Source organism: Cnephaeus nilssonii, assembly GCF_951640355.1.
Source record: "Cnephaeus nilssonii genome assembly, chromosome: 21".
In the NCBI taxonomy this organism is placed as follows: domain Eukaryota; kingdom Metazoa; phylum Chordata; class Mammalia; order Chiroptera; family Vespertilionidae; genus Cnephaeus; species Cnephaeus nilssonii.
The window spans coordinates 12,407,691-12,432,086 of NC_137092.1; the positions used below are offsets into that span (position 1 = coordinate 12,407,691).

The 24,396-nt window shown below is 45.6% G+C and overlaps 3 protein-coding genes across 3 annotated transcripts in view; all 3 read right to left on the reverse strand.

Annotated features, from left to right (window-relative positions):
- Positions 1 to 24,396, reverse strand: part of LOC307093525 (late cornified envelope protein 3A-like) — a gene marked incomplete at both ends in the record, with an annotated part of 51,623 nt that overhangs the window by 4,436 nt on the left and 22,791 nt on the right. The window lies entirely within an intron of this gene.
- On the reverse strand, positions 4,124 to 4,642 carry LOC307093709 (uncharacterized protein; the record flags this gene model as incomplete). Its single annotated transcript, XM_079762006.1, has 1 exon — positions 4,124 to 4,642. The coding sequence occupies one exon, from the start codon at positions 4,640 to 4,642 to the stop codon at positions 4,124 to 4,126; it is 519 nt and encodes a 172-aa protein (XP_079618132.1).
- On the reverse strand, positions 16,286 to 18,034 carry KPRP (keratinocyte proline rich protein; the record flags this gene model as incomplete). The annotated part of the gene is made up of 1 exon (XM_079761691.1): positions 16,286 to 18,034. The coding sequence occupies one exon, from the start codon at positions 18,032 to 18,034 to the stop codon at positions 16,286 to 16,288; it is 1,749 nt and encodes a 582-aa protein (XP_079617817.1).

Here is a 24,396-nt window from a genome sequence, read left to right on the forward strand (position 1 = left end):
AGTATTATGGAAAATATTTATTATTTCAAATTCGAGAAAGAAATTATTTTGAATGAAAAAGAGGAAATGGAAATATGAAAGAAAAAAATTGATAAATGTATATATTAAAAGTTAAAATTTTATATAAAAAATAGTACTGTAAATTATAAAATACTTACTAGGAATATAGAAAAAAGGCCCTTACAAATCAATAGAAAATATGCAAGCATACTAAAAAAAAAAAAAAGGATGAGCAAAGAACAAACATATAGAGGCAATGCACACACCAGAAAAGAAATACAAATGGCAAAAAATAATTGAAAATCTGTTCAATTTTACTATTAATCAAAGAATAAAAAATCAAAAACAAATACCTTGTCTTTTTATGTTACAGTGTTCATTCATTTCATACAAATAGTCAAAGATTGAGTGTTTAACAAAAGCTCAGTGTTGGAGGGGAAGTGAGGAATTAGGCATTCATGCTTCATTGGTTTGGCATAATTATTATGTAAGATAATATGATGATTCATTCATTCAGTACATACTTTATGATGATGTATAAATGAATTAAAATGTAAAATGAGCATACTCTTTTACAGCATTTGAACATCTCTGAATAGAACCTAAGGAGATAAGGGAATGATAAGGAAAAATATATGTATAAGAATTTTCCCTGTAACTAATTACAAATAATAAGAGTACAGCAAGTTTTCAGACATGAGAGCAATATTTTTTTCTTTAAAAATAAGTTCGAAAATAAAAGAAATTTAACCTGTTATTTAAAAAACAGCAAAATACAATATATAATAATGCATATTTTAAAGGCATTTATGTATAAAATGTTAAAACTTTATTGAAAAATATTTTAAAATATCTAAGTAGAAATCTATAGCATATGTTCATGGTATATGGATAGAAAAAGTAAATATTAAGATGAAAATCCTCACCCTCTCCCTGTGGTATTATGTGAGTTTAATACAATGCCAGTCAAAACTCCAACAGCACACTTTGCTTAGCTTTGCTTTGTCTTGGCTTTGTGGAACGTGACAAGCTTATGTTCCTAAAAATTAGACAGAAGAACAAACACTTAGGGTAATGAATGCTTGCGATATAGTAAATACTTAATAAATATTTATTACTTTACATACACTGTGTTGACTTTCTATTTTGGTTTGTTTATATGATTTTTGCTTTCTATTTTGTTTTGTTTATATTATTTTGAATTTTGTTTTGATGGGATTAGTTTATCAAAATTTCCCTTAAACATTTCTTCTGTTTTTCTTACACACCAAATTTGTTTCCATCATGAGTCCAACTTTGTGATTCGATTCAAAAATTTAGCTCTTTAATCTACATGAAACTCATTTCATTATAGAACATGACATGTTGGTGTGTGTTTTTTCCAGTTCTACAGGACAGGCACCAACAAACACCATCCCAGGGGTCCACTCTCAGACCCTTGGTGCAGTGACAGTGAACAGTGGAGAGGAGTGGTGGTGACCAACTGTGACAAGTGTCGAAAAGTGCACTTAACCTCTCTGAGCCTCAGTTTCTGCTTTTGTAAAATGGGGGCTAAAAATGGACCTGCTCGTAGCATAGCATAAAGTGAGCAACGTGCTAACACAGTACCTGACATATTGGAATTGCTCCATCATTGTCAGGACAATGTTACCCAGTCATCAGAATGCAGGACAATGCCAGAGTAAGAGGCGTTTCTCAGGGACTCCCCAAGCTAGCTGAAGAGATTGGTCCAGGACAGTGAAGGAGGGTGACGATCTCTCCCGCTGGTCTGACTGCCTAAGGCTGGGAGGAGGGTAGTCAGAGAGGGCATTCTGGACCCACTCCTGCTGTGGGACAGTGTGGAGATCCCAGCCTCAAACTGCATGAGAACTGTGGAGAATTTCCTGTGCGTAAGCAGGAGGGTGCCCGCATATGGGAAGCAGAGGAGAAATTAAGTCCAGCCACTTCTGCTGGACATCGGTTTCTGGACTCAACAGAGAGCCAGGAGAAGGAAAGACTCACGGAGACCCTGCAGAAGTTTGTTTCCTTGTTTTTGAAGAGCTTTTGGCCTTGAAGCATCTGTCAGATCCCATCTAAGTATCTCTGGCCCTTAGAACTTAGAAAGAGCAATAAAGAGGAAGAGATAATGTGATCTCTTCTGGAGAAAGTATGGTGAGTGTCCCTACCTTCCCAGGAGGAGCCCCATCCTAAGTTGAAGTACAGTTTTCCCTGCCTGAGGGAAGCCACAGGAGTAGAGAGGAAGCCCCCAGAAAGCCCCCAGTATGGTGTGATAGCCTATCCCCTGAAGTTAGGAAGTCATTCACCTGAGGCCTGAAATTCTGCCTCTGACCTTGAATGTCCTTGGCCCTAACATGGAAACACCTAGTATTACAGGTATTATAATTTATAAGGATTCCAAGTCAGAAGGGAAAAGAGGAAACACATCTTGGGCAGTCCCAAGAGAAAAAACACACACACACACACAACAAGTTATATTACAAGGAGAGAGGACTACCTGAGAATATTATCACCGAAGAACTGTAGTGTTAAAGTGGGTGTGAAAGTAGAAGCATTAGGGCAGCTCCCTGGAAAACAAAGTGGAGACTGATTTACATCCATCCAGAATCAAAACCTGCAGTCACATCATCGGAAGGACCACCAGAAGCACAGAGGCAATTGTGTCTCTCACAGACATTGCTTCCAAGCTCTTGACACCCTTAATGAAGATGGTGTGTATGTGTCTATAATTGGTGATTCTACTTGTACTCTGTGATAATAGAAACTGCTGGAGGTCCATGTGCAGAAGTGACCTTGAAGTTTTATTTGTAATATAGCAGTCTACATTTTTTAAGTATGAGTTATGTGGGGTCATTTTATAATTTTGGCTGAAGGGTGAGCATAGTGAAATTGTTAGGAGAGGAAGAGAGCAAGGGTATCAGGAAGGAGGAGAGTTATGGCTGAGTAGGACAATAGGTCCCTGCCTGCTTCTGGGTACTGATAATTAGGTGTTTGTTACTCAACTTCAAGCCCCCTCTTCAACATCTGGCTTTCTGATGTTAGTTAAGGTTGTCACTCTGCAAACCACCTTCCTCCTTTGCCAGCTGGCTTCCTGAATCTCTGCCAACAGGGGGAGCTATAAAGAGATTAAAGGACAGGCAGAGGGACATGGGCCAGGCTCCCTGCTGTCTGTTCCTTGCTAGTTTCCTGTATCTCTCCAGGTCGTCCCAATCTTACTTCCTCACCCAGCCGTGGCCATTTGTTACAGTAACATGAGTGGGTCCCAGAGTGCAGTGTTCCCAGCTCTCACAGAGCCGGCCTTGTGCCCCTTACAGACATGAGGACACCACCAGGTGGCACCTGCTCCTCAGAGGGTCCAACCACTAGAACCTCTCATCTGAGCTCAAGGACCCCTGCATCAGTGAGCAGAAGCCCCTCCTCAGAGGCCTGAGTTTTAATTTCATGGGTCCCCTCCTCCAAGTTTCTGAATTTTAATAATTCCAGCATCTCTCCCTGTCTCTCCCATTTATAGGGGTGGTAGTAGTTCAAGTTACTACCTCCATGAACACTTATCAACCCGGACATGTCTTTTCAGTTCTCCAACACCAAGTTGGCAATTCTTTACATTCTGTTCTGCCTGTTAAAGGAAATCCCGTAATTTTCATTTCCTGACCTTCAATGGCAGAGGGACTGGTTTCAGCTCTAATGACCGGCAGAAGTGGAAGGAATTGTGTTCGTGGGGTCTCTCGGAGTCTTGAAAGCAACCAATGCTGGTTCAGGGCCCAGGTGGCAAGGAGAGACAGAACCGAGACCAGACATGCTCACCTTTCCCAGAAAGTGTATAATAAGAGACAACAGTGGAGAACAAGTTGGGGAGCAGACTGTTTTATTGTTTCCCTTCAAGAAGGGGCCAGCCAAAGAAATAATCTGGGGTTCCCAGGGCAAGCTGCAAAGGTGGGATCAGAGGTCGGGAGATGAGATGTTAGGAGAGGACACAGATTTCTGGATTCCAAGTCAGAAGAATCTTCCAGAACAGAATTTGAAATCAATCTTCACTAACATGTCTCAGCAACACAGGCAGGCCCAAGGGAGATGATCTTGCCCCTTTAGTGCCTCTGATTCTGCTCTTCTTGGCTCAGGGTTCACTTCAGCAGCAGCCTCCAGAGGACTGACCACAGCCCCCTCCATAGCTGGAGCCCCCTCCATAGCTATAGCCCCCTCCATAGCTGGAGCCCCCTCCATAGCTGGAGCCCCCTCCGCAGCAGCTGGAGCCCCCTCCATAGCTGGAGCCCCCTCCAGAACCCTCTCCGCAGCAGCTGGAGCCCCCTCCAGAGCCCCCTCCGCAGCAGCTGGAGCCCCCTCCAGAGCCCCCTCCGCAGCAGCTGGAGCCGCCTGAGCTGCAGCAGCCAGAGCTTCTGTGTCTGAAGAGACGAGACCTGCGGGGCCTGTGGTGGCTCAGGCAGCAGCCACCACCCCCAGAGCTACAGCAGCCCCCACCGCCAGAGCTGCAGCAGCCACCACCCCCAGAGCTGCAGCAGCCCCCAGAGCTGACACTGCAGCAGGAAGAGACTGGAGGGCACTTGGGGGGACACTTGGGTGGGCATTTTGGGGTGCAGCACTTGGGAGGGCATTTGGGGGCACACTGCTGGCTCTGCTGGCAGGACATCTGGGCGGGCAGGCGGGCGGGCGTTCAGGAGCTGAGGGAGAGTCAGACAGCAAGTCAGTCCCACACAGAGGCCACCCCTGCCCCTTCGTGTCCTTTTAACATCATTTCTAGCCCTTTTATTTTGAAAGTTGTGAGATCAGACATAGGAAAATAATCTCTGACCTTTTAATCAGTGTTATTAGTTTATCATGAGTCTCAAACCTCATTTGGATGGTTGTCATACAATATCACCCCCAAATATATAAGGAAAATTGATGCCTGTTAACATTTCCTAAGTGTTGGAGAGAAGACCAGGCAATAAATTTGCTTCAGGACGGCATTCATTCTACCATGTCACCAAGAATCTTGAAAATGTCCAATGTAGGATCATTTTAGAGCTAAAGCTTCTTTAAGAAAAAAGCAAACTCATTCTCTCTGGAAAGGATTTCTGATATGGTTTGCTTTTGCAGAATAGAGAAAATTGTAACTGCAAAGTGCCTTGGAGTCTATTTGTCTCAATCAATTCAATTTATAAACGAAGAAACTAAAAGCAAAAGAAGTGAATTCACTGGCTCAATGCTTTTCACCAGCATGTCACAGTTCTGTTCCCAGGTTCCCTGATTCTCAACCTCACACTCTGTCCTTTACAGTCCTCCTCCCCAGGCCTGTCACAGGGCTTCGCAACTCAGTGTGTCCCCATCTCCCATCATGGATCTTCCTGGAGTCTAGTCCGATCCACTCTGGTTCTCTCTGTTAAGTACCAATGTCCTGAGCACATTGTTTCTACAACTGGTTATGGCTGTAGTTCCAAAATTATATTCCCATTCTACAACCTATTCCAGCATAATCTAATGGTCAATGTTTTTATCCTCTAAAGCCAAAGAAACACACCCAGCAACTGAAAGCAATTTGGTTTCTCTAAACCTCTAGCACCAGCCACACAAATCTTCCCAGTTACCGTGGTCTCTCTCACCCATTGCACCCTCACTCTTCTCCTTCAGATTTTCTGAGCTCTCATCCTTGCCAACCACAACTCCAGTCCCCAAGGCCCTGCCCACCTGCCCTCCTGCACTGGTCTGGCCTCCCCCTATGATAGGCCCTGCTCCATTCCCAGTGGACACTTACCAGGTACACAAGCAGCACGGGGTCTGTCACTACCTCAGGAGGGAGTGGATGGAGATGCTCCATCCCCACGGCCCTTTTATGCTGGGCTTGAGCTCTGCCCCAGTGAGTGAGACAGGGCCTGGGCATGAGAGGACTGCCCCCTGCCACCCACATGGTCCTGTGACAGGTGATGACTGGCCACACCTCCCCGGCCTCTGTCCATGGGGCTCAGGGCAATTGCTCCTGGCTAAAAAAAAAACAAAAAAACCTGCTTACAATGTGGGGTGTGGTGAGTAGAAATGAACATCATTGTTCCTCTGTTGCCTTATTTTCTATGGAAAATGGTTCTCCATTCACACTTATGGGCCCTGTTCACACAACTCTTTTCCTGCCACCCTAGATATTAATTTTCCATCTGGACTTTGGATCTAGATGGCTTGGTGTGAAAATCTATATGTCTAAAATGTGTGTGTGTGTGTGTGTGTGTGTGTGTGTGTGTGTGTGTGTAGTATAGAGGTTGGGAAAAGAATCCTTGGAGACTTCAGCAAAGTATTCAATTTTTTGTAACCTAAGCATTCTGATATTTTAAATGCTAATGATAAAAATGTCTTTTTTGAAGGATCTACAAATTAATTAAGATGGCAAAAGGGAAGTAGGCAAGATAATATGCAGCACTGGGCAACATTTGGGAGATAGATAGATAGATAGAGAAATAGGTGCACATATGGATTTTTAATGGATGGTGGGATTTTTTTTAAGCCACATATACCTTTTAAACTAGATGGATCTTGTTCAAACTAAATGATATTTTTCCCTCCTATATACATCAATGAGTTTGGCTTTATGAAGGTAGATCCAGAATGAGTGACTAAAGCTGGGTATATTGCCCTAAATTATAGCCTGAAAATAATTTACAGTCTTCTGTGGCAAAGCTGAAGGGGTGAGGTAAAATAAAAATGGAAAGGGTTAAGAGAAGAGCATTATGCTAAGTGCAATAAGTCAGTCAGAGAAAGATAAATATCATATGATCTCACTCATTTGTGGATTATAATGAACAACATAAACCGATGAACAAAAACAGATCTAGAGACAGAGAAGCATCGATCAGATGCTCAAACCTCAGAGGGAAGATAGGGGAGGGTGGGGGTAAGGGGGAGAGATCAACCAAAGGACTTGTATGCATGCATATGAGCCTAACCAATGGACACAGACAACAGGGGGTAAAGGTGAGGGCAGGACTCCGGGGATGGGGGGGACAATGGGGGGTAAGGACACATCTGTAATACCTTAATCAATAAAGAAAAAAGAGAAAAGAGAATGGCTTATTTTAGTGGTCTTAAAGAGTGGGTTCAAGTGGTGTCACTGGTATACTTAAGAACAGACATATTAAATATTCAAATTTAAATTGTTTGCATTGCTGCAATATAAATTCCCCACATTTCCCATGCTCAGAAATAACCAAATGGAAATTCTAAAAGTGAAAAACACAATATCTGAAAAGTTAAATGTGTTCCAAATTAAATATAATGTTAAATTATTCAAACTGAACTGAAAAGAAGGGGGAAATAGTGAAGAAAATAAGCAGATGATTGATAATTTGTTGAATAAGAGCAAACAGTTTAACATTCATGTAGTTGGATTCCCAGGAGGAGGGAATGAATACAATGGAGGAAAAATATATTTTAAAATATTGGTCAAATAATTTTTTCCAAAGTTCATGAAAACCATCAACCCACAGGACCAAAAAATTAATAAATCCAAAACAGGATACATAAGAAGAAAGCCAGTAAGTGGTACAACATGTCCAGAGGGATGGTACAAATTACTAGTAGTCTTGGAAAATAAATGAGTGAGAGGGGAATTCTGAGGAAGAGTGTCAGAAAATATTTGCCAAAGAAGTCTGCTAGAATATAGGCTTCCAAAGGTGGTGAGACTGAGTCGTGGAGACGGTGCGTGGAGAAAGGAGGACATCAATGGAGAAGCAGTGTGGGAATCTATATGGAGCAGGGGGATGCAGGTGGTCTTGTGTGAGCAGTGAGTGACCCAACCTGACGGGAAGGTAGGGCATGTGTGATGGAGTGGGAGGAAGAGTGAGAATCAGAATGAGGCTGAGAACAGATTGGTTCCAGATTGTGGGGAGACTGTTGTCATGGCCTGTCACTGGGTTTTATTGAATGTTCACCAGAAATCCACTGAAGGTCTTAATTTAATGTTATTATTATTACTTGCATGGGTGTCATTTTAGCAGGATCAGGATAATTACATTAGTGTTGGATCCTAATATGGAAGGAGACTGTGTGGGAAACTCTGGGATAGAATATAACAGCAGTCGGCAATGGGATGAGGCAATACTATCACCACTAATCCCCCAAATGTCACTATAGACCTGCAATCCCTTCTTCATAATCTCCATATCCAAAGACCTCTGAAAACAGAGGTTCTTGTCCAGTTGTTGACAGTGAGGTCTCTTTACCTTACTGTGGATATCCATATGTTCTGTTGTAGACATATAAATGGCTTCCCCAAGGGGTAAGAGTCCTGAGCTATGGGGTGTGGGGAATCTGTAAATTATTTGCACACCAGATGTGGTAGACTCCTTGGTATGAATTCCTTAGTGTTGAGATTGGACATGGCCTGTACTGAAGTATACCTGTAGCATTGCTAATAAATTCTATTCACTGTACTGTTGAAACTGAATCCAAGGTTCAGCTGCCTGCCACCACAAAAGCCAAACTCATGAGACAGGTGTTGGTGAAAAAGGAAAGAAGTTTATTCAAGTGCCAATCACCTGAGAAGACGGGGGACTCTCATCCCAAAGCCCATCTTAGCGCAGACAGGGGTTTTCACAGGGAGGGAGAAGGGAAGCAGAACAAAGAGATCAGGGGAACACGCTGTGGACGTGCAGGCAGTGTCCTTGCTGGTCCCCAAATGGATCTTTAATGTCAGCATACTGGCACTGGTCAGTGCTGGCCAAATTCCTGCAGTTGGGCGATCTGCATCAACCGAAGTCATGGTCAAGGCCATTTCTTGTCCAAGGAAGGCTGGCACTGCTAATGCCCGCAATATGCTTAGAAGGAAACTGTCAGTATGTAAGTTCCTTTTATCAGTTTGCTAGTACATTTTATCCTAATTTCATTTCTTGGTTAGTCAGAAGAGTATTAAGTTTGTCTTCCCTGTTACACTGTCCTTTTTAAAAAAATAATAATAATAAAATAAGAGTTTTCAATTTCATATGGCACCAAGGGTTTCAGATAAGGGATTATCGTCTCTGTTTTATACTAGTAAATATTCTTAGGTCACTAGCGGAACACAGAACTCTAACATTTTTCAGTCACATCAATTTATCTCTAATCGTCACTGCTTTGCTGATGGGGCCTTGCTCTACCAGTCTGTCTACTAAAATTCACAGAGTTAAGCAAGCCTCAGGTCCTCCCCGTCTTTAACGGACACCTCAAGATTTTCCCTACTCAATTACACTAACCACCTTAATTCGTAATTCATCCTTATGTGGTACGTTTCCTTTACTCATTCTCAATTACGCCATTATATTCAGTGGGGGACCCAAAAGAACGAAAGTGTGGACATGCTTATCGCAGGCCCTCCTAGGGTCTTTGTGCATTGCCCTCTCTTTGTTGGGGCCCAACACCGGCTGCTCCCCTCTATCCCACAATGGCATATTGACTAGTTTGCATTAAACTAATAGACCAGCAGCCAGTGCCAGAAGGGTACCCTGACCCTCCCTTGTCTCCCTGAATGCAGGAAATAGACCTCTCCTGTGGAAGATGTCCTTCCAGCACCTGGAAGACACCCCCTTATTTCTAGAGAGAAACAACTCAGAGCCAAAGAGTCTGTCATCAAGTTTTACTGCCTCTTTTCTAATTCACTACTTTGTTTCAATTCCTCACTAATGAAGATCCAAACCTTCCTTTCTAAGGAGCACTACCGTTTTTTTTTCCTTGTCAGTTTCTCACAAATGTATTGTTTCTTTGTCTAAAACATACAAAGGTGCCTGGTTCAAACGGTTCTTTGAGCCTTCTTTCATATAGAGATTATTCCCTGCACACGTATTAAATTGTTTTTTCCCCCTGTTAATGCAATCTTGCGTTACTTCTATTATTAGTCCAGTCATAAGAACTAAAGAAGGGTAAGTGGGGGAGGAGGGCGGGATTCCCCCCCTCCCAACATTGCTTTTGCCTATAAATCCTGTTAACTGATCGTCAGTACAAATTCCTTCTGTTCGTGTTGTAATGTCCTGTGTTAGGAGTTTTCAAGACAATGGAAATTCCTGCTTATAATTTTTTTCATGTTGCCATGGGCATTTCTGTGCAGAGTTAGAAAGGGAGTATTCAGAGCTATTGGGTAAGTTTGCCAAATAATTATAATAAAGAGTCATAGATAATCTATTAGTCATAATAGTCATAATAGCCGAGGTAATCTACTCTTCCATAATCAGCACTCAGTCCCTTCAAGAAAAAAGTAAGTTTGCATAGATCCTTAAAGCTGGAATTCCTTGGCTGTGTTTACCTGTGCTCCTGCCTTACATCCTAGAGCATTTTTTTATTGCTCAAGTGCCCTGAGGTCAAGCTCTGATTGTCTTTCCTCTAACTCAGTGGGTGTCAGTGTGGGTGGATTTGGCACCCCGCTACCCCTAGAGGGAACATTGGACAATGGAGACACATTTAGTCCTCATAGCTAAGGGGGGGGGGGTGTTTAATACCGTTATCTAGCAAGTGGAGGCCAGGGATACTGCTAACACCCTACACTGCAACAGGATAATGCTCCCAGAACAAAGAATTATCCAGTCCAAAATGTCACTAGTGCTGAGGGTGAGAAACCCTGCTTTGCTATAGGAGGATTAAGACTATACTCATTGGAAACAGCTCCTGCATTTCTGATGGAACCAAACAACCCTCTGAATAATGCTGATGAGACGCTATGGAAATAACTGCTTAATTAAATGATTGCTCAATCCAGCCTTTTCTAAGCTGGGTCAAGTCAGGTCTTGCAACGATTAAGGGCCCAACCCAATTTAAGCCTAAAAGATATTTCTGATTGACTGAGAGCCTTCCTCCCTGGTACTTCCTGTCACTCTGGCTGACCCAAGGAGCCCTGCCCAATGGCAAACTGGATGGGTGGTATCCATAGCAATGAGCATTTGTGATAGCTGTTCACCTCACTATCCTTGAACCCAACATTAATCCTGGTATCTGAGCTTCTGGTCCCCAAATCTTATAATCCTCTAGATTCAGCATTTTGCCTGAACCATTTTCCCCACCAATTACCCCATCTGTTTCCTGTCTGCCATTCCTTGTCCCTTCACTCCTTCAATTCCTCCTCCTTCAATCCTCTCATGACTTGCCCCAGATGACTACACTTATGCCTATTTGTGCTTCCCTTCCACTCATCTGGCCTCTGCTTGGGCCTCAACTTGACCTGCCTCTGTGGCCCAACCAGCTTATCAAATGGGCAGTGCCCCAGGACCCATCATCATCTGTTTCCTCTTCTTCTTCCCTTAGGGATAAAGACCTCACTATCAAAAGCAAATATACTTTTAGTGTTTTATAATACACAACGTGTTTTTAAATAATTTATCTAATTTCATCCTCAATGTGACCAGGCAGGTATTGACCCTTAAGCAACACAGAGACCAGGAAGAATGGTCAAGTAAGGAGGAAATACTTCGCCTGGGGCTGTCTGTCATTGTGTCCATTATGTTGACATTATACCTGCTGTTAACTCTACCAGGAACACTCTCCTCTTTCCTCCCATTTATCTTGCATATCTGTGTTTGTAGTTGCCTTCTCTAGGCACCTGACCCACTCAAGTGGCTTTTCTATGGGCTGCCATGATACCATATGCCTCCCAGGTGGAAACTCTCACAAGCTCTGTCTCTCAGACTTCATGTTAGCAAGACAGTGCCTGCCTTGCTCACCATTGTATTTCCAGGACCAAGTATACCCAGTTCCTGGCAGATTGTCAACTAAATGGATGTGTTAATACAAGTTGGTAAGTGGTTTTCTTCCTGACCGATACAATACTAGAGAACAGAGGGAAGCTGTTAACCCAGCTCAGGGCTCCTATGACAAGATGTGGTGAGGAATATGATGGGTGGCTTTGGCACCGCTTGGGTTATTCCTAGGCTTCTAGATACTTCTAGTTTAGTCTTCTAGGTCAGGAAGCTTCCTCTTTTGGAGGAATGAGTTTGATGGCCCTTGGGTTTGATGGTGATGGGGAGGCACATGGATCATCATGCATCACCCTGTCTTCCCAACTAGTTTCAGGCCGCAGGCATGTGGATCCTCTGGGATGTCCAACCATGCCAGAAATCAGGAGTATGCTAGTCTTGTTAGAAGTCTTGGTCACCACCTGAATATTCTTCTATGCATCAGTGAAATATCCACAGATGCGCTGCTTGTCTTCTGATTCCATTGTAAACAGCTGAGCTATTCCCTTATGCATGACCATTCTATTTGCTTGTTCATCAGGACTCTAGTTTGTAGGACAAACTCTGGGATGTGGAATTTCTCCCCCTTAATGTTTGGGTAGTGCCTAAATAAAGGAGAAATATACCAAAATGAGGCCCACCATTTCCCAGTAAAAAAATATCTGTAACATGTACCAGACAACCCCTCTACATCAGCCATGCAACAAGCACCCCATTCTGGGTACTTTTGGTGGCCTTAGGGCTGAGAATTTAACTGAGAAAAAGAAGAAACTCCTTGGTCTTGAGGCACCTCTAGACTAAAGAGTAGACAATTTGACTTCACACAAATAATTCCATAAAACCTCCCACAAAAACAGTTACAGACCAGCTCCATTTTGCCACAACATCCTACGCATGCTGTAGCCACTGCGTACAAGTGTCAACTCTCCTGCAGGTCTTGAGCAAGTTCACACACCTAGGTATTCACTATCGGAATGGTTTCTACCTCCAGCTGATCATAATAATTTTCAAATGGATTCCCGGTTCTCTCTCTCTCTGGAAATTCAAATTAAGTAGGTCTAGGATCACTTCTGGGATTCCATGTCTTTAAGTGGGTTCCCAGGTCATTTCACCCTAGCCTAGTGCCACGACAAAGAGGAAGGAACCTCTGAGAACATCTAGAGCAATTCCCTCATTCTACAGTGAGGATGCTAATCCCTGAGAGGGAGGTGTAGAAAGAGAGAGGAAAAAATAGAGAAACACGATTCCATAGGAAGCATGATCTTAATCTCTCTTACAGTCACTTGGACTTGGCCCTCATCTCTGGAAGCCAGGCCCTCCTTTCTGGCATGGTGGGATGTCAGGCGTGAGAGTCTGGCCATCTCTGTCTCACCCTCTGTGACTTTGCCAATGCATTGGCACTTCTGGGCAATAGTCTGTCAAACTGAAATGGAAACAATGCTATACAACCTGTGTATTGCCTCAGATTACTGTGAGATTCAAAGGGGAGTCTCTCGCAGATCTTTGAGCACCTTCAAAGAACTTTATAAATGGTATTTTTAAATGTAATTTTGAATCCTCAGCCCTGGTCCCAAGGACTCTTTAATTTTTGTTCAAATCTTGGCATAGAAGAAAAATGCAGAGAACTGGAGGCAGGTGGTCAGTGAAAGGGTAGAGGGTGGGGATGGAAGGGATGTCTGGGAAGGGTCACCCAAAGTCAGTGTTGAAGGACTGTAGGGTATCATAAATGATGCTCCTGAGGTCACAGTCCCCATTGCCAAATGCATTTTAAACCATCCTCCAGCTTTTAAAGCATACAGACAGAAACAGCAGACACATGGGCTCACACAAAGAAACATGCAAAGCCCACAGAAGGACATGCAGACACACACACTCCTGGGCATGGTTTCCTCTGAACTGCTACAAATAGGCTGTAACTTTTCACTATGGGCCTGTCTGGAGGCTCAGGGCTGGACACTGTCAGAGGAAGTGGACCTTTGAGGCCAATTTGGACTAATCCCAGGAGAGACTGGGCCCTGAGCTTCTCTGGCCTCAGAGATGGCACTGAGGCTGGCTCCTGCACAGCCCTGGCCTGTGAGGAGCTCCAGGCCATCCGGGGCTCCCTAGCTCAGGCCCAGCCTGACTCACCTAGGCTCTGTATCAGTAGGTCTGGGTGACACATTTGTATTTCTCACAAGGCCCTAGGTGATGCTGATGCTGCTGGTCCAGGTACCACACTTTGAGAATCAGTGTGCAAGGCTGCACGCTACCAGAGCAAACAAGGGTTCTGTCTGTCCCTTTTACCAGTGTCTTCCTAGCAAGTAAGCAGTGAATAGCCTATCCAATAAAAGAGTAATATGCAAATTGACCATCACTCCAACACACAAGATGGCTGCCTCCATGTAGTCAAAGATGGCCACCCCCATGTGGCCACAAGATGGCTGCCACAAGATGGCCAGCAGGGGATGGCAGTTGTGGGCGATCAGGCAAGGAGGGGAGGGCAGTTGGGGGGGACCAGGCCTGCAGGGGAGGGCAGTTGGGGGTGACCAGACCTGCAGGGGAGAGCAGATAGGGGCCACTAAGCCTGCAGGGGAGGGCTGTTGGGGGCAACCAGGCCTGCAGGGGAGGGCAGTTAGGGGTGACCAGGCCTGCAGGGGAGGGCAGTTGGGGGTGACCAGGCCTGCAGGGGAGGGAAGTTAGGGGTGACCAGGCTGGCAGGGGAGGGCAGTTAAGGGTGACCAGGCTGGCAGGGGAGGGCAGTTAGGGGTGATCGGGCTGGCAGGGGAGCAGTTAGGTCTCGATCAGGTTGGCAGTGGAGTGGTTAGGGTTGATCAGGCTGGCAGGCAGAAGTGGTTAGGGGCAATCAGGCAGGCAGGCAGGTAAGCGGTTGGGAGCCAGCAGTCCTGTATTGTGAGAGGGATCCCAGATTGGAGAGGGTGCAGGCTAGGCTGAGGGACACCCCCTGTGCACAAATTTCGTGCACCAGGCCTCTAGTTCATCAATCAATCAATAAATAAATAAATGAGTGGATTACACATGGAGAGCCTCAATTTTTCTTTATATAACACAGGTAGTCTCTTGGGTTCTCCACCACTGATATTGCATTACTAGATCCCTGGGGCAAGGGAGAAACATACTCAGAGCCGGGCCCTGTATTTGTGGTGCCCACTATGGTGCCGGAGCTGTGGGGCCCTCTGGGGTTGTGGCCCTTGAGGAGGAAGGCACTGGATCAGACCTTCAGGACCCAGACCAGAGCTGCCTCCCTTTCATCCTGGTGGCCTCAGGTACTCTCTCCCTCTGGGGAAGGGATCTCCTCGGGAACACTAGTTCCCCAGCCAGTACTTGTCATCTGAAGGGAGTATGAGGAAGAGACACCCCTGGCTCTCCTGCCCCTCCAAGCCCCACCTTCATGCTGCCAAGACCAACATGCCTAATGGAATTTGGGAGCAATAGAGGAATGCAGAGACAGCCTCAGATGCTCCCTTTTCTAGTATGTCCCCCAAAACACAGCAGATGGTTTATTCAGAAATACAGAAGAGTGTAGCCTGTGCAGAGTATCCCAGAGAGCCTAGGAAGGAGCCCTTCTCTCTGCCCCTGACTCCATAGAGGTCACATGGCAGTGACTACGGCCCCAGAGCACAGCTGGGTGACCTGACCACGGCGGGCTTGAAGACCTCTACCCCTAGACTGAGGAGCAAGAGCTACCTTCCTTGTTTCCTCATTCCTTGTGTTTTTTTTTTTTCATCCATCCTTTCTCAGCAGGGGCCAGGGACACTGAGGGGAGACAGAAAACCCACAAAGCAGACCACCTGGTCTAGTCTAAGGAGAGTTCAGCCATGGGGAACAATAAACCCAAGAAGAAAAACAATAAAGAAAAGAAAAATAAAAGTTTATCCCAGGGAGTCAGGATCCGAGTGTCGCATCATCTTTATTGTTACATGGTCTCCTCTTGTCCCAGGCGTGGGGTTGCCCATCAGGACCGATCATGGCTCAAGCTGCCAACCAACAAACCTTGAGGAGTAGCTGCCTGCCCCGGGAGAAGCAAGGGACTTGAGGGATATTCTGACTCCACTCAAATGGGAGTTTACAATCTAGCTGGGCAGGTAAGACAGACACTCCTGAAAAATTAAATAGTTCAAGAGATGTTGCAAGGCACTTGCCAAATGGGTGGTGTGGACGATGCAGTGCATTCTAGGAAGTCGGCGCAGGCTTCTGTGCGTAGGAACAAGCAGAAAAGGCTCCGAGGAAGAGGTCTTGAAAGATGGGCTGGGTTTCAGATACTGGGAGGAGCGGAGACGTGGTCCAGGAATCCCGGGGGTGAGGAATGGACAGAGGCTTGGAGGCAGGGATCGCTAAGGTATGTCCTGGGGAACACCCAAGATGTGCCCTGGTTGTGAGACTGGTCTGGCGGGAACAGAGAGGATGCTTATGGGAGAGGAGTCGGACAGGAGGCTGCAGCGGTGTCTGAGACGCAGGTGTGGGTCCTAGGATGACATGCAGAGGACATCGCCTCTGCAGCAGGGAGCCTCTGACTGTCTTTGGAGCATTGCAAACAAGAGCAGGGACATTGTGGGTGCTGGGAGGGGAGGAGCCGCCTCTTCAGGGCCGGAGGCCGGGATGTTTCAGCCTCGCTTCCTTTAAAAGTAGGCGCTCTTCACTCCAGCATAGTCCCCCCCTTTCACCCCAACAGAGGCGCCTCCTTGGTCTCCATAACCGCCCAGACCCCGCGGCTCGGGGAACACATCACAAGGTCCATAGCCAGCGTCCCCCTCTCCGCACTGGTTATAAGCAGCTGGGCCGCAGCTGGGGCCCTCCCTGTCTAGGCGGCCTGGGCGGGACTCATGACAGCCGAAGTCTCCTGAGCCTGGCATTGGAGTCGGGCCTGAGCAGGGGCTGGGGCAGCGCTGCGGCTGCACACAGGGCTCTGGGCTTGAGCAGGGTGCCGGGAGGGGAACGGGCTCCGGACAAGGTTCTGGGCGCTCACAGGACTGCGGGCGCGGCTCTGGAAACTCGCACCGCGTGGGGCCAGATCGTGGGGCGGGACGCGGGGCCGGACTGGGTTCCGGACACAGACAGGGCTCGGGGAATCGCCGTGGCGGGGAACACCGGCGGCGCTCCGGGCTCTCGCACCGTGCCGGGCGTGAGGGACGCGGGGCAGGAACGGGGCACTGGTCAAAACCCCGGGGTGGACGGAAGCTTGGGAGTGGACGCGGCTCCGCACGTGGCCTCAGCTCCGGGCAGGAGGTCCCCCAGGAGGGTCGTGGAGCACAACTCTCAGAGCAGCGTCCGATGGGAGGGACCTGAACGGGACGCCTCTGGGGGGGCACCTGCTTGGGGCAGGAGGGCGAGGAGATCTCTATGCGGCACCTGGGCCCGCGTCTCTGAGAGCAGCTCGAAGTGGGACGCTGAGCACCGCCGCCGCTGTGGTAGATGGGCTCAGAGCGGCGTGGTGGGGTGCAGTAGTTATAGGAACCCGAATCACATCTGGATGGCATGCAGCTGCTGTAGTAGGGCTCACGCCGTGGAGGGGAGCAGCTGCGGTAAGAAGGCCGCATCTGGCGGGGTGGGGAGCAGCTCTGATAATAAGGCCGCATCTGGCGGGGTGGGGAGCAGCTGCGGTAATAAGGCCGCATCTGGCGGGGTGGGGAGCAGCTGCGGTAAGCAGGCCGCATCTGGCGGGGTGGGGAGCAGCTGCGGTAAGAAGGCTGCATCTGGCGGGGTGGGAGGCATCTGCCGGTGCTCCTAGCGCGACGCTGCATGGGGAAGCCCCCATAAGAGCCCTGGCTCTGGCATTGGGGTGCATACGTGCGAAATGAAGCCCGGGACTGACGCTGGGGGGTGCAGCCGCCGAAGGAGCCCTGATATTGGCACTGGGTGGAGAATCTTCCTTGAGTCTGGCATGCTGAGGGGTACGCTACATACCGCTGGACAGGCTGGGGAGCTGGGTAGGGTACGTAGGTTTGGACGGGGCATTCCACGTAGCGAGTTTCCGTATAACAAGCTGGAGCACATTCTACAAAGCAGGTCTGAACAGGGCATGGGGCTCCACACTGCACGTAGCAAACCTCAGGCTGGCACGGAGCCTGGCTGCTCACCTGCGTGGTCTGGGACTGGCATGGAGCCTGACCCTTCACCTTGATAGTCTGAGACTGGCCTGGAGCCTGGCTTTTCACCTGGATGGTCTGGGACTGGCAGGGAGCTTGGCACTTCACCTCGGAGACTTGAACGGGGCATGGTGCAGGGCACTCCACGATTTGCATCCCACAAGGGGCTTGAACTACCACCTGGCCCTGGGGAGAAGCGTACGGGGAGGGGAAGAAGGAGGAACCCTTCACACAGCACTGCGGGGGCGGCAGGCAACACGGAATCTGCTGCTGGTCACACATGGTTCCGGTGCAGACGTGTGAACAGGACCTGAGGGGCAGAAAGACCAGCTTTAAGAGGGTGAGATTTGGGGAGGACGGCCCAAGACCAAGGGTTGACACCCTGCTTCTTCCCTGGCCTTTCTTCCCCAACCCTCGACCTTCATTCTAGAATACTCGCTGAGTTGTCTGGACCCAAGATTAGTCACTATTGCCCAAGATACCTGCCTTGGACCCGCTGAAAGACCTGACCAAGGTCCTGATCTGGGACAGCCTCAAGGGCACAGCCAGGGTTGCAGGTATCTGGGCTGTTTCCCTGGAGGCCGGGCATACCAGTGTCCAGCACAGGAGGGCGCTCACAACAGGAAGGGTCCCATCACCTCCTGGTTTCCTAAGTGGTGGGAGGGAGCTCTACAGAAGTGGAGGCGACCCATGCTCCAAGGCTGTCGTCCAGAGTGGGGACTCCCCAACCATAAGAGCTTAAACTTCTCAGACACATGTACTGTCCACACATGAACAAATGTGTGTATGAGAACAAGCACTCAGGCACCACCTGTGCTCAAAGTATCCACTGGGGAGTAAAGAATTCAGTTATTGGGCAGCTCAATCCCAACCTAAAATGTTTGTTTCTCTATGTTCAATCTTTTCGAGGTGAATTTGTTTAAACTGGCCCTCGTGGGCATAGGTAAAAAATGCGCATACAAAACACCAGCCTTGGAAAGGCTCAGGATCAACATGACAACTTGCCGAGCCAGTTGATGTCCTTACTCACCTGCCAGCTTCAGAAAGGGCCACTCGGCAGCCCCTCTGAGAGGCAGGGTGGAGTTACGTAAGAGAGGGTAACCCACAAAGTGCCAGGTTCCTAATTAGGAGACTGACGTTCAGCCACACTTAAAGCCCACGCAGCAGGGGCATCACAAACGAGACGTGGGGGACACAGGCATACCACCCAACACCATACCCAACAGGCAGAAACAGAGGGCAGTCCCCCCACTCTCCCCAAGTCCAGCTGTTCAGGTACAGGCAGCCCAGGGACCAGCATAGCAGCGAGGTTGGTTTGATAGTTAGCTCACTCAACAAAACACTTCTCAATAAGCTCCTGAAATACTGAAAATACTTTTGTGAAGGGCAAAGCCTCGCATTATCCATATATAGAGAATATCTAAATATGTATGCCCTTGGGGAAAGTAACTCTCCCTCCTTCACCCAACTCTGCTCATGGGGTGCAATTACTAGTGCATCTTTTCTAGGGAGAGAGGTCCTGAAGAGAAAAAATGGTACCCGAGGATGAGACCAGGGTTATAGAAGGCAAATACACTTACTTCACTGCCCTATTTTTTCACAGAGACTCCACAGATAGCCTTCTTATGTCCCCTGAATGTCCCCTGTTCTCCTCGGGCTGATAGACCAGTCCTCCTTTGCTCCCAGCTTCCCCCCTCACTCTGTGTCACCCTATGAATCTGAACACCCCCTAAGCATTAGCTTCACCCAATCCCAGGACCTGCCCCTAGACTTACCTTCTTCAAGGCAAGCAGTCATTCAGGCTGAGGCATCTGGACAGAAGGCTGTGTTTATATAAAGGGTTCTGGGTCTGGCTTAGACCATGAGACAATTGGTTGGCATCTGCCTGGCTCATCACCCAGGTTGGCATTCCAGCAGCCAGTCCCCTCCCCGTGTGCCTGTCCTTGCAGTCACCTACAGGGTGTGGGAGTGTCTCACCTCAGTGATGAAGCTTCTGGACTACGGAGGAGCAGATTCTTGTTCTCTTCCTCCTTTCTCACCCTGTCTGTTTCTCCTTCACCCTTAGAGGAGCTGGTGGTGGGGATGAAGAGGAGTGACAAAGAGACATGTTCTCCTGAATGATGACTCCAGGCCCCTACCTTCTTCCTTGTCTGACATTCTCACCAAATGGATATAAAAGAAGAAAATCTCCCTAACTGGAAGCAGTTAAAATCACCTCAAAGGTACAGAATGAAGAGAACATTGGGTTTGAGATGAATCTAACATCCCAGGTTGGCTACTTACACTTGTGTGCCCTTTATAACTGACTTAAGTTTGATCCAATTATCTGCAAAATGGAGATATTAACTCTTCTTTGCTGAGCTATTGTGAGGATTAAGGCAACTATTTTATGCAAAAGCATCCAGTCAATAATGACATTCACAATATCTAACATCCACTCAGAGTAACTGGGGACCAAGCAGCAGACACAGCTGGATTGATGGCTGCCTGTGGTATCCCAGTCCTGGGCTGAACCGTCTGATGTCATCACAGAAGGTGCACAGCTAATGCTATGGAGTCATCCTTCAAGAGAGCAGCGCAATACAGGACAGAAATAATACACTGGCATCTTGTGAGCCAGATACAGCCAAGATGCATATGTTCTTATCTTTCGCCTAAATCATTTTTGCTCACATAGTTTTTTAAGTAATCATGAATATTTACAAACTGAGAGGTTTTGTGTTTGTTTGTTTTTAAGATTACAGATCTCTAGTTTTCTCTCAAAATTAAAAGATCAGGCATAGGTGGGCCCACCTGACTTCAACCTAATTAACATCTGCCCCTCTTAGGGAGGTCATATACTTTGATGTTCTGTAATCCTCCATCTTTTTTATTACTGTATCCACAATGCAATGCAAAGGGAAAACTTCCTTTTATTATTTTACCTATATTCTTATTTATCTTTGGTGAAACTAAAAGGGAAGTGAAATAATCCTTCCACCTGGATAACTTCATTTTTTTTATGTAACTGTCCAGCCCCTGTCAGCATTTAAAATTCTGGCTAAGCTTGTGAGCAGGGACTTTAGATTTATAGAGGTTTGGGTTTGAATCTGAGCTCTAGTACTTGCTAATGGGGTGAAAGCTACTTAACCTTCATGAGCTTGGATTCCTTACCTATAAGACAGAAAGAAGAAAAATAAGGAGTAGAAGGAAGGAAAGAAGAGAAGAAAGAAGAATTAGAAAAGTCACAGGATTATTGTGTGAATTAGATGAAATAACTAGTCTAAAGTTTTAGTTTTTAATTAATCATTTAGCACTCTGGACTTTCGTTTCCTCTTAGAACAGTGGTTCTCAACCTATCTAATGCCGCAATCCTTTAATATAGTTCCTCATGTTGTGGTGACCCCCAACCATAAAATTATTTTCGTTGCTACTTCATAACTGTAATTTTGCTACTGTTAATGAATCGTAATCGTAATGTAAATATCTGTGTTTTTCGATGGTCGTGACCCACAGGTTGAGAACTGCTGCTGTAGAGCCTAAGACCATCGGAAAACACAGATATTTACATTACGATTCATAACCGTAGCAAAATTACAGTTATGAAGTAGCAACAAAAATAATTTTATGATTGGGGGTCACCACAACATGAGGAACTGTATTGAAGGGTCGCGGCATTAGAAAGGTTGAGAACTACTGTCTTAGAAGGATGGGAGTGAAAATGCTTCACCAAGTTCTCATGAAGAGAGAATCAGGTAATGGGTATGAAAGTGCTTTGGGACCTTTGGTGCACATGCCAATTATAGCTATGAAATCCCTCCCACGAGGAAGTCTCTGTCTAGATCAAATGACTTCAGAGTCCAAGTTCTGGATCTTATTACTCATTACAAAGTGGTGTCCAAACACCATTTCGAACTTGAGTAGGATCAGAAATTTTCAAAATGCCAGAAAAACAATCTGGTCCCATTCTGTCATTCTCAAGATGAGGATAAGCCCAGAAAGAGAGGAACCTATGTGGAGACTTAAAGCTAATGACTGCCTTGGAGGGCCCATATCTCAGGTAGCTCTAGTCCCAGACAAGGACTCTTTCTACTACTGCAGAGAAGTTATTTCTCTGATCACGTCATTTGCCAAGGTGCTACAAACTTGGATAGCTCTGGGACTTGATCCTGTCTAATCATAAAAGCAGTGAAATAGGAAAGTTGAGAACATAGACCAGCTGGCCCAACCAGAATGTGAATTACTGAATCCTAATAGTTGTTTCTCTCCCTTGATAGAATATGCACTTCTTGAAGGAGGAATCTCTATCTTATTCATCTTGGTATCTCTAGACTCCTGACTTCATATGAATCTGTTGATTGACGGATAGATAGATGAGTGGAAAGATGGTAGAAATTGGGCTTGGTTCACACATCTTAAACCACTGGAGAAAGTTAATATTGTTCAATCCAAAGACCAAAGAGCACTACAACTCTTGTTATTTCTTGCTTCTTACAAAGACAAATGGGACAAGGATGGGGAGAGATAAATTTTGAAGTTGACAATGAGGCTAGGTTATAGAATTTTCAACCATATAACTTTAGATCCCAGTCACCAAGCCAAAAAAACAAAACATCTAACTCCTGACATTCTTCCTTCTTTGATATGAAAGGTCCTAGAATTGGAAAATTGTCATTGGTTAAAAATGGAATTAGTACTGAAATTGTCTAAAGGTGGGGGTAGATATAGCTCATTCTTTTGTTTCTCCAGGGAGGTTTAAAACTCTTAGAAAGGCATTCCTTATTAGGAGATGTCTTAAAACTAAATTGCCTCTTTGGATAAAGCTTTAGTGTGGCCTTCTAATCTCTGAGCCTATCTATATGTTTTATTACTGTCCCTGCTTTATCTCAAGTTTTCATAATCCCCTATATGGACTGGTGCAATAGTCTCCTCACAGTTTTCTCTGCCCCTTGTCTTTCCTTCTTCCATGTAACTTTTAAAATAGCCACAAGACTGATCTTAAAAAAAAAAAAATGACCGCAATCTTCGACACCCCACACATCAAAATAAATATATATCAAATGAAGCCATACATAGTGGTTTTCATTCTCTATATACATCTTGATATTCACTCTGGCAGACATTTGCAAATGTTGTTTCCTCTTTCTGGAACATCCTTTCATCTCTCCTTTATGTATAGAATAATTGCTCATCATTTGAAACAACTCCAATGTCATTTCTTTTGTAATGTTTCTTGACTCCCCAAAGCCATGACTCACTCTATGTTCTGGCAGCACTTTAGACACACCCCATCATCAGAGCTATCATGTGTTCTCTGATTATTTACATTCTTGTCTTCCACACAACCTATGAGTACCTCCAGGAAAAGAAGTCTGTATCCCAGAAACAGGCACTGTTCCAGTACATAGTTTTCATTTCACCTTGTTGATTAAGTAATTTAATTTTCATGCATGCAAACATACACACACTCATGCATATGCATGCATACATGTAAGTCTAACATATGTATATATTTATACTGCATTTTATAGATTTATTGGTTTCATTAAATACTGAAATATAATAAATAGATATATGGCATTATAAATACCAGATTAAAAGTCACAATAAGTAGCAAAAGACATAGAGGATTATAGATAGATAGATAGATAGATAGATTTAAAAAATGTGCTAAAGGCAGTGGTTATCTCCAGAGATAGGTCATTACTTTTAGGCAGAGATATAAAGGCTATTTAGATCGGGTGGGGGGGGCTGTTGGAAATAGGAGTGTAGGGTGAAATATAAATGGCTAGAAATATAATGATATAAATCTAGGAATATGTGATAATGTGGCAATTTACAAACCTGATATAAAGATATCAAGAGAGCTGAATATATAGTTATCTACAAAATTATAAAATACATATAATTATAATAAAATGCAGAGCAAAAGATAAATATAAGTTATAGATTTTTTAAAATACATAATGTGAATGCTACAAATTGGGGGTGGGGTGGGTCATGTGAAAGACACATAGAGGTGCGGGGGTAGCAGTGCATGTGGACGCATAAAAAAAAAAAAGGTGGAGGCAACTTGAAAGCACACATAAATCTAGAGGTGGCTCATTGAGCCCTGATATCTCATTGTCGCTTGGCTAAGAATTTGACATAGGTTAACCCTCTTAGTCTTTAAAATAGTCCTGTGGGGGTACATATTATTATCATGATATTATAACTAAAAGAACAAAAGTTCAAAAAGGAAGTAAATTTGTTGTAGGTCACAAGCTTAGAAATAGCAGAACCAGCATTCACAGCCAAGGTATCTAGAGAACAAGGCCTTGGGGGTAAATATAAAATGAGATAGTTACCTTGAGTCACGGATACACAGAGGTGCACTCTACATTTTATTATACTCTGAGATCTTTTTCAGGAGTTATGAGCCTTTGGGGCCCTGGCTTGCTGAACCTTAAAAGAATGTACTGGTGTCTTAATGATGCCTTGATCCAAGAGCTAGGACATGAACATTTACCCTCTGTTTGCAAAGATACATGTTTTCAATAGATGCAATAAGACTCTTCTTCCTTTGGATCATTTCACAATCTTCTTTTCAGTTTAGTCCCCCTCATATCACTATAATAGCTGGAGGTACTAAAACTTGTCCCTGAAATGGAGGTCATATTTGTTAT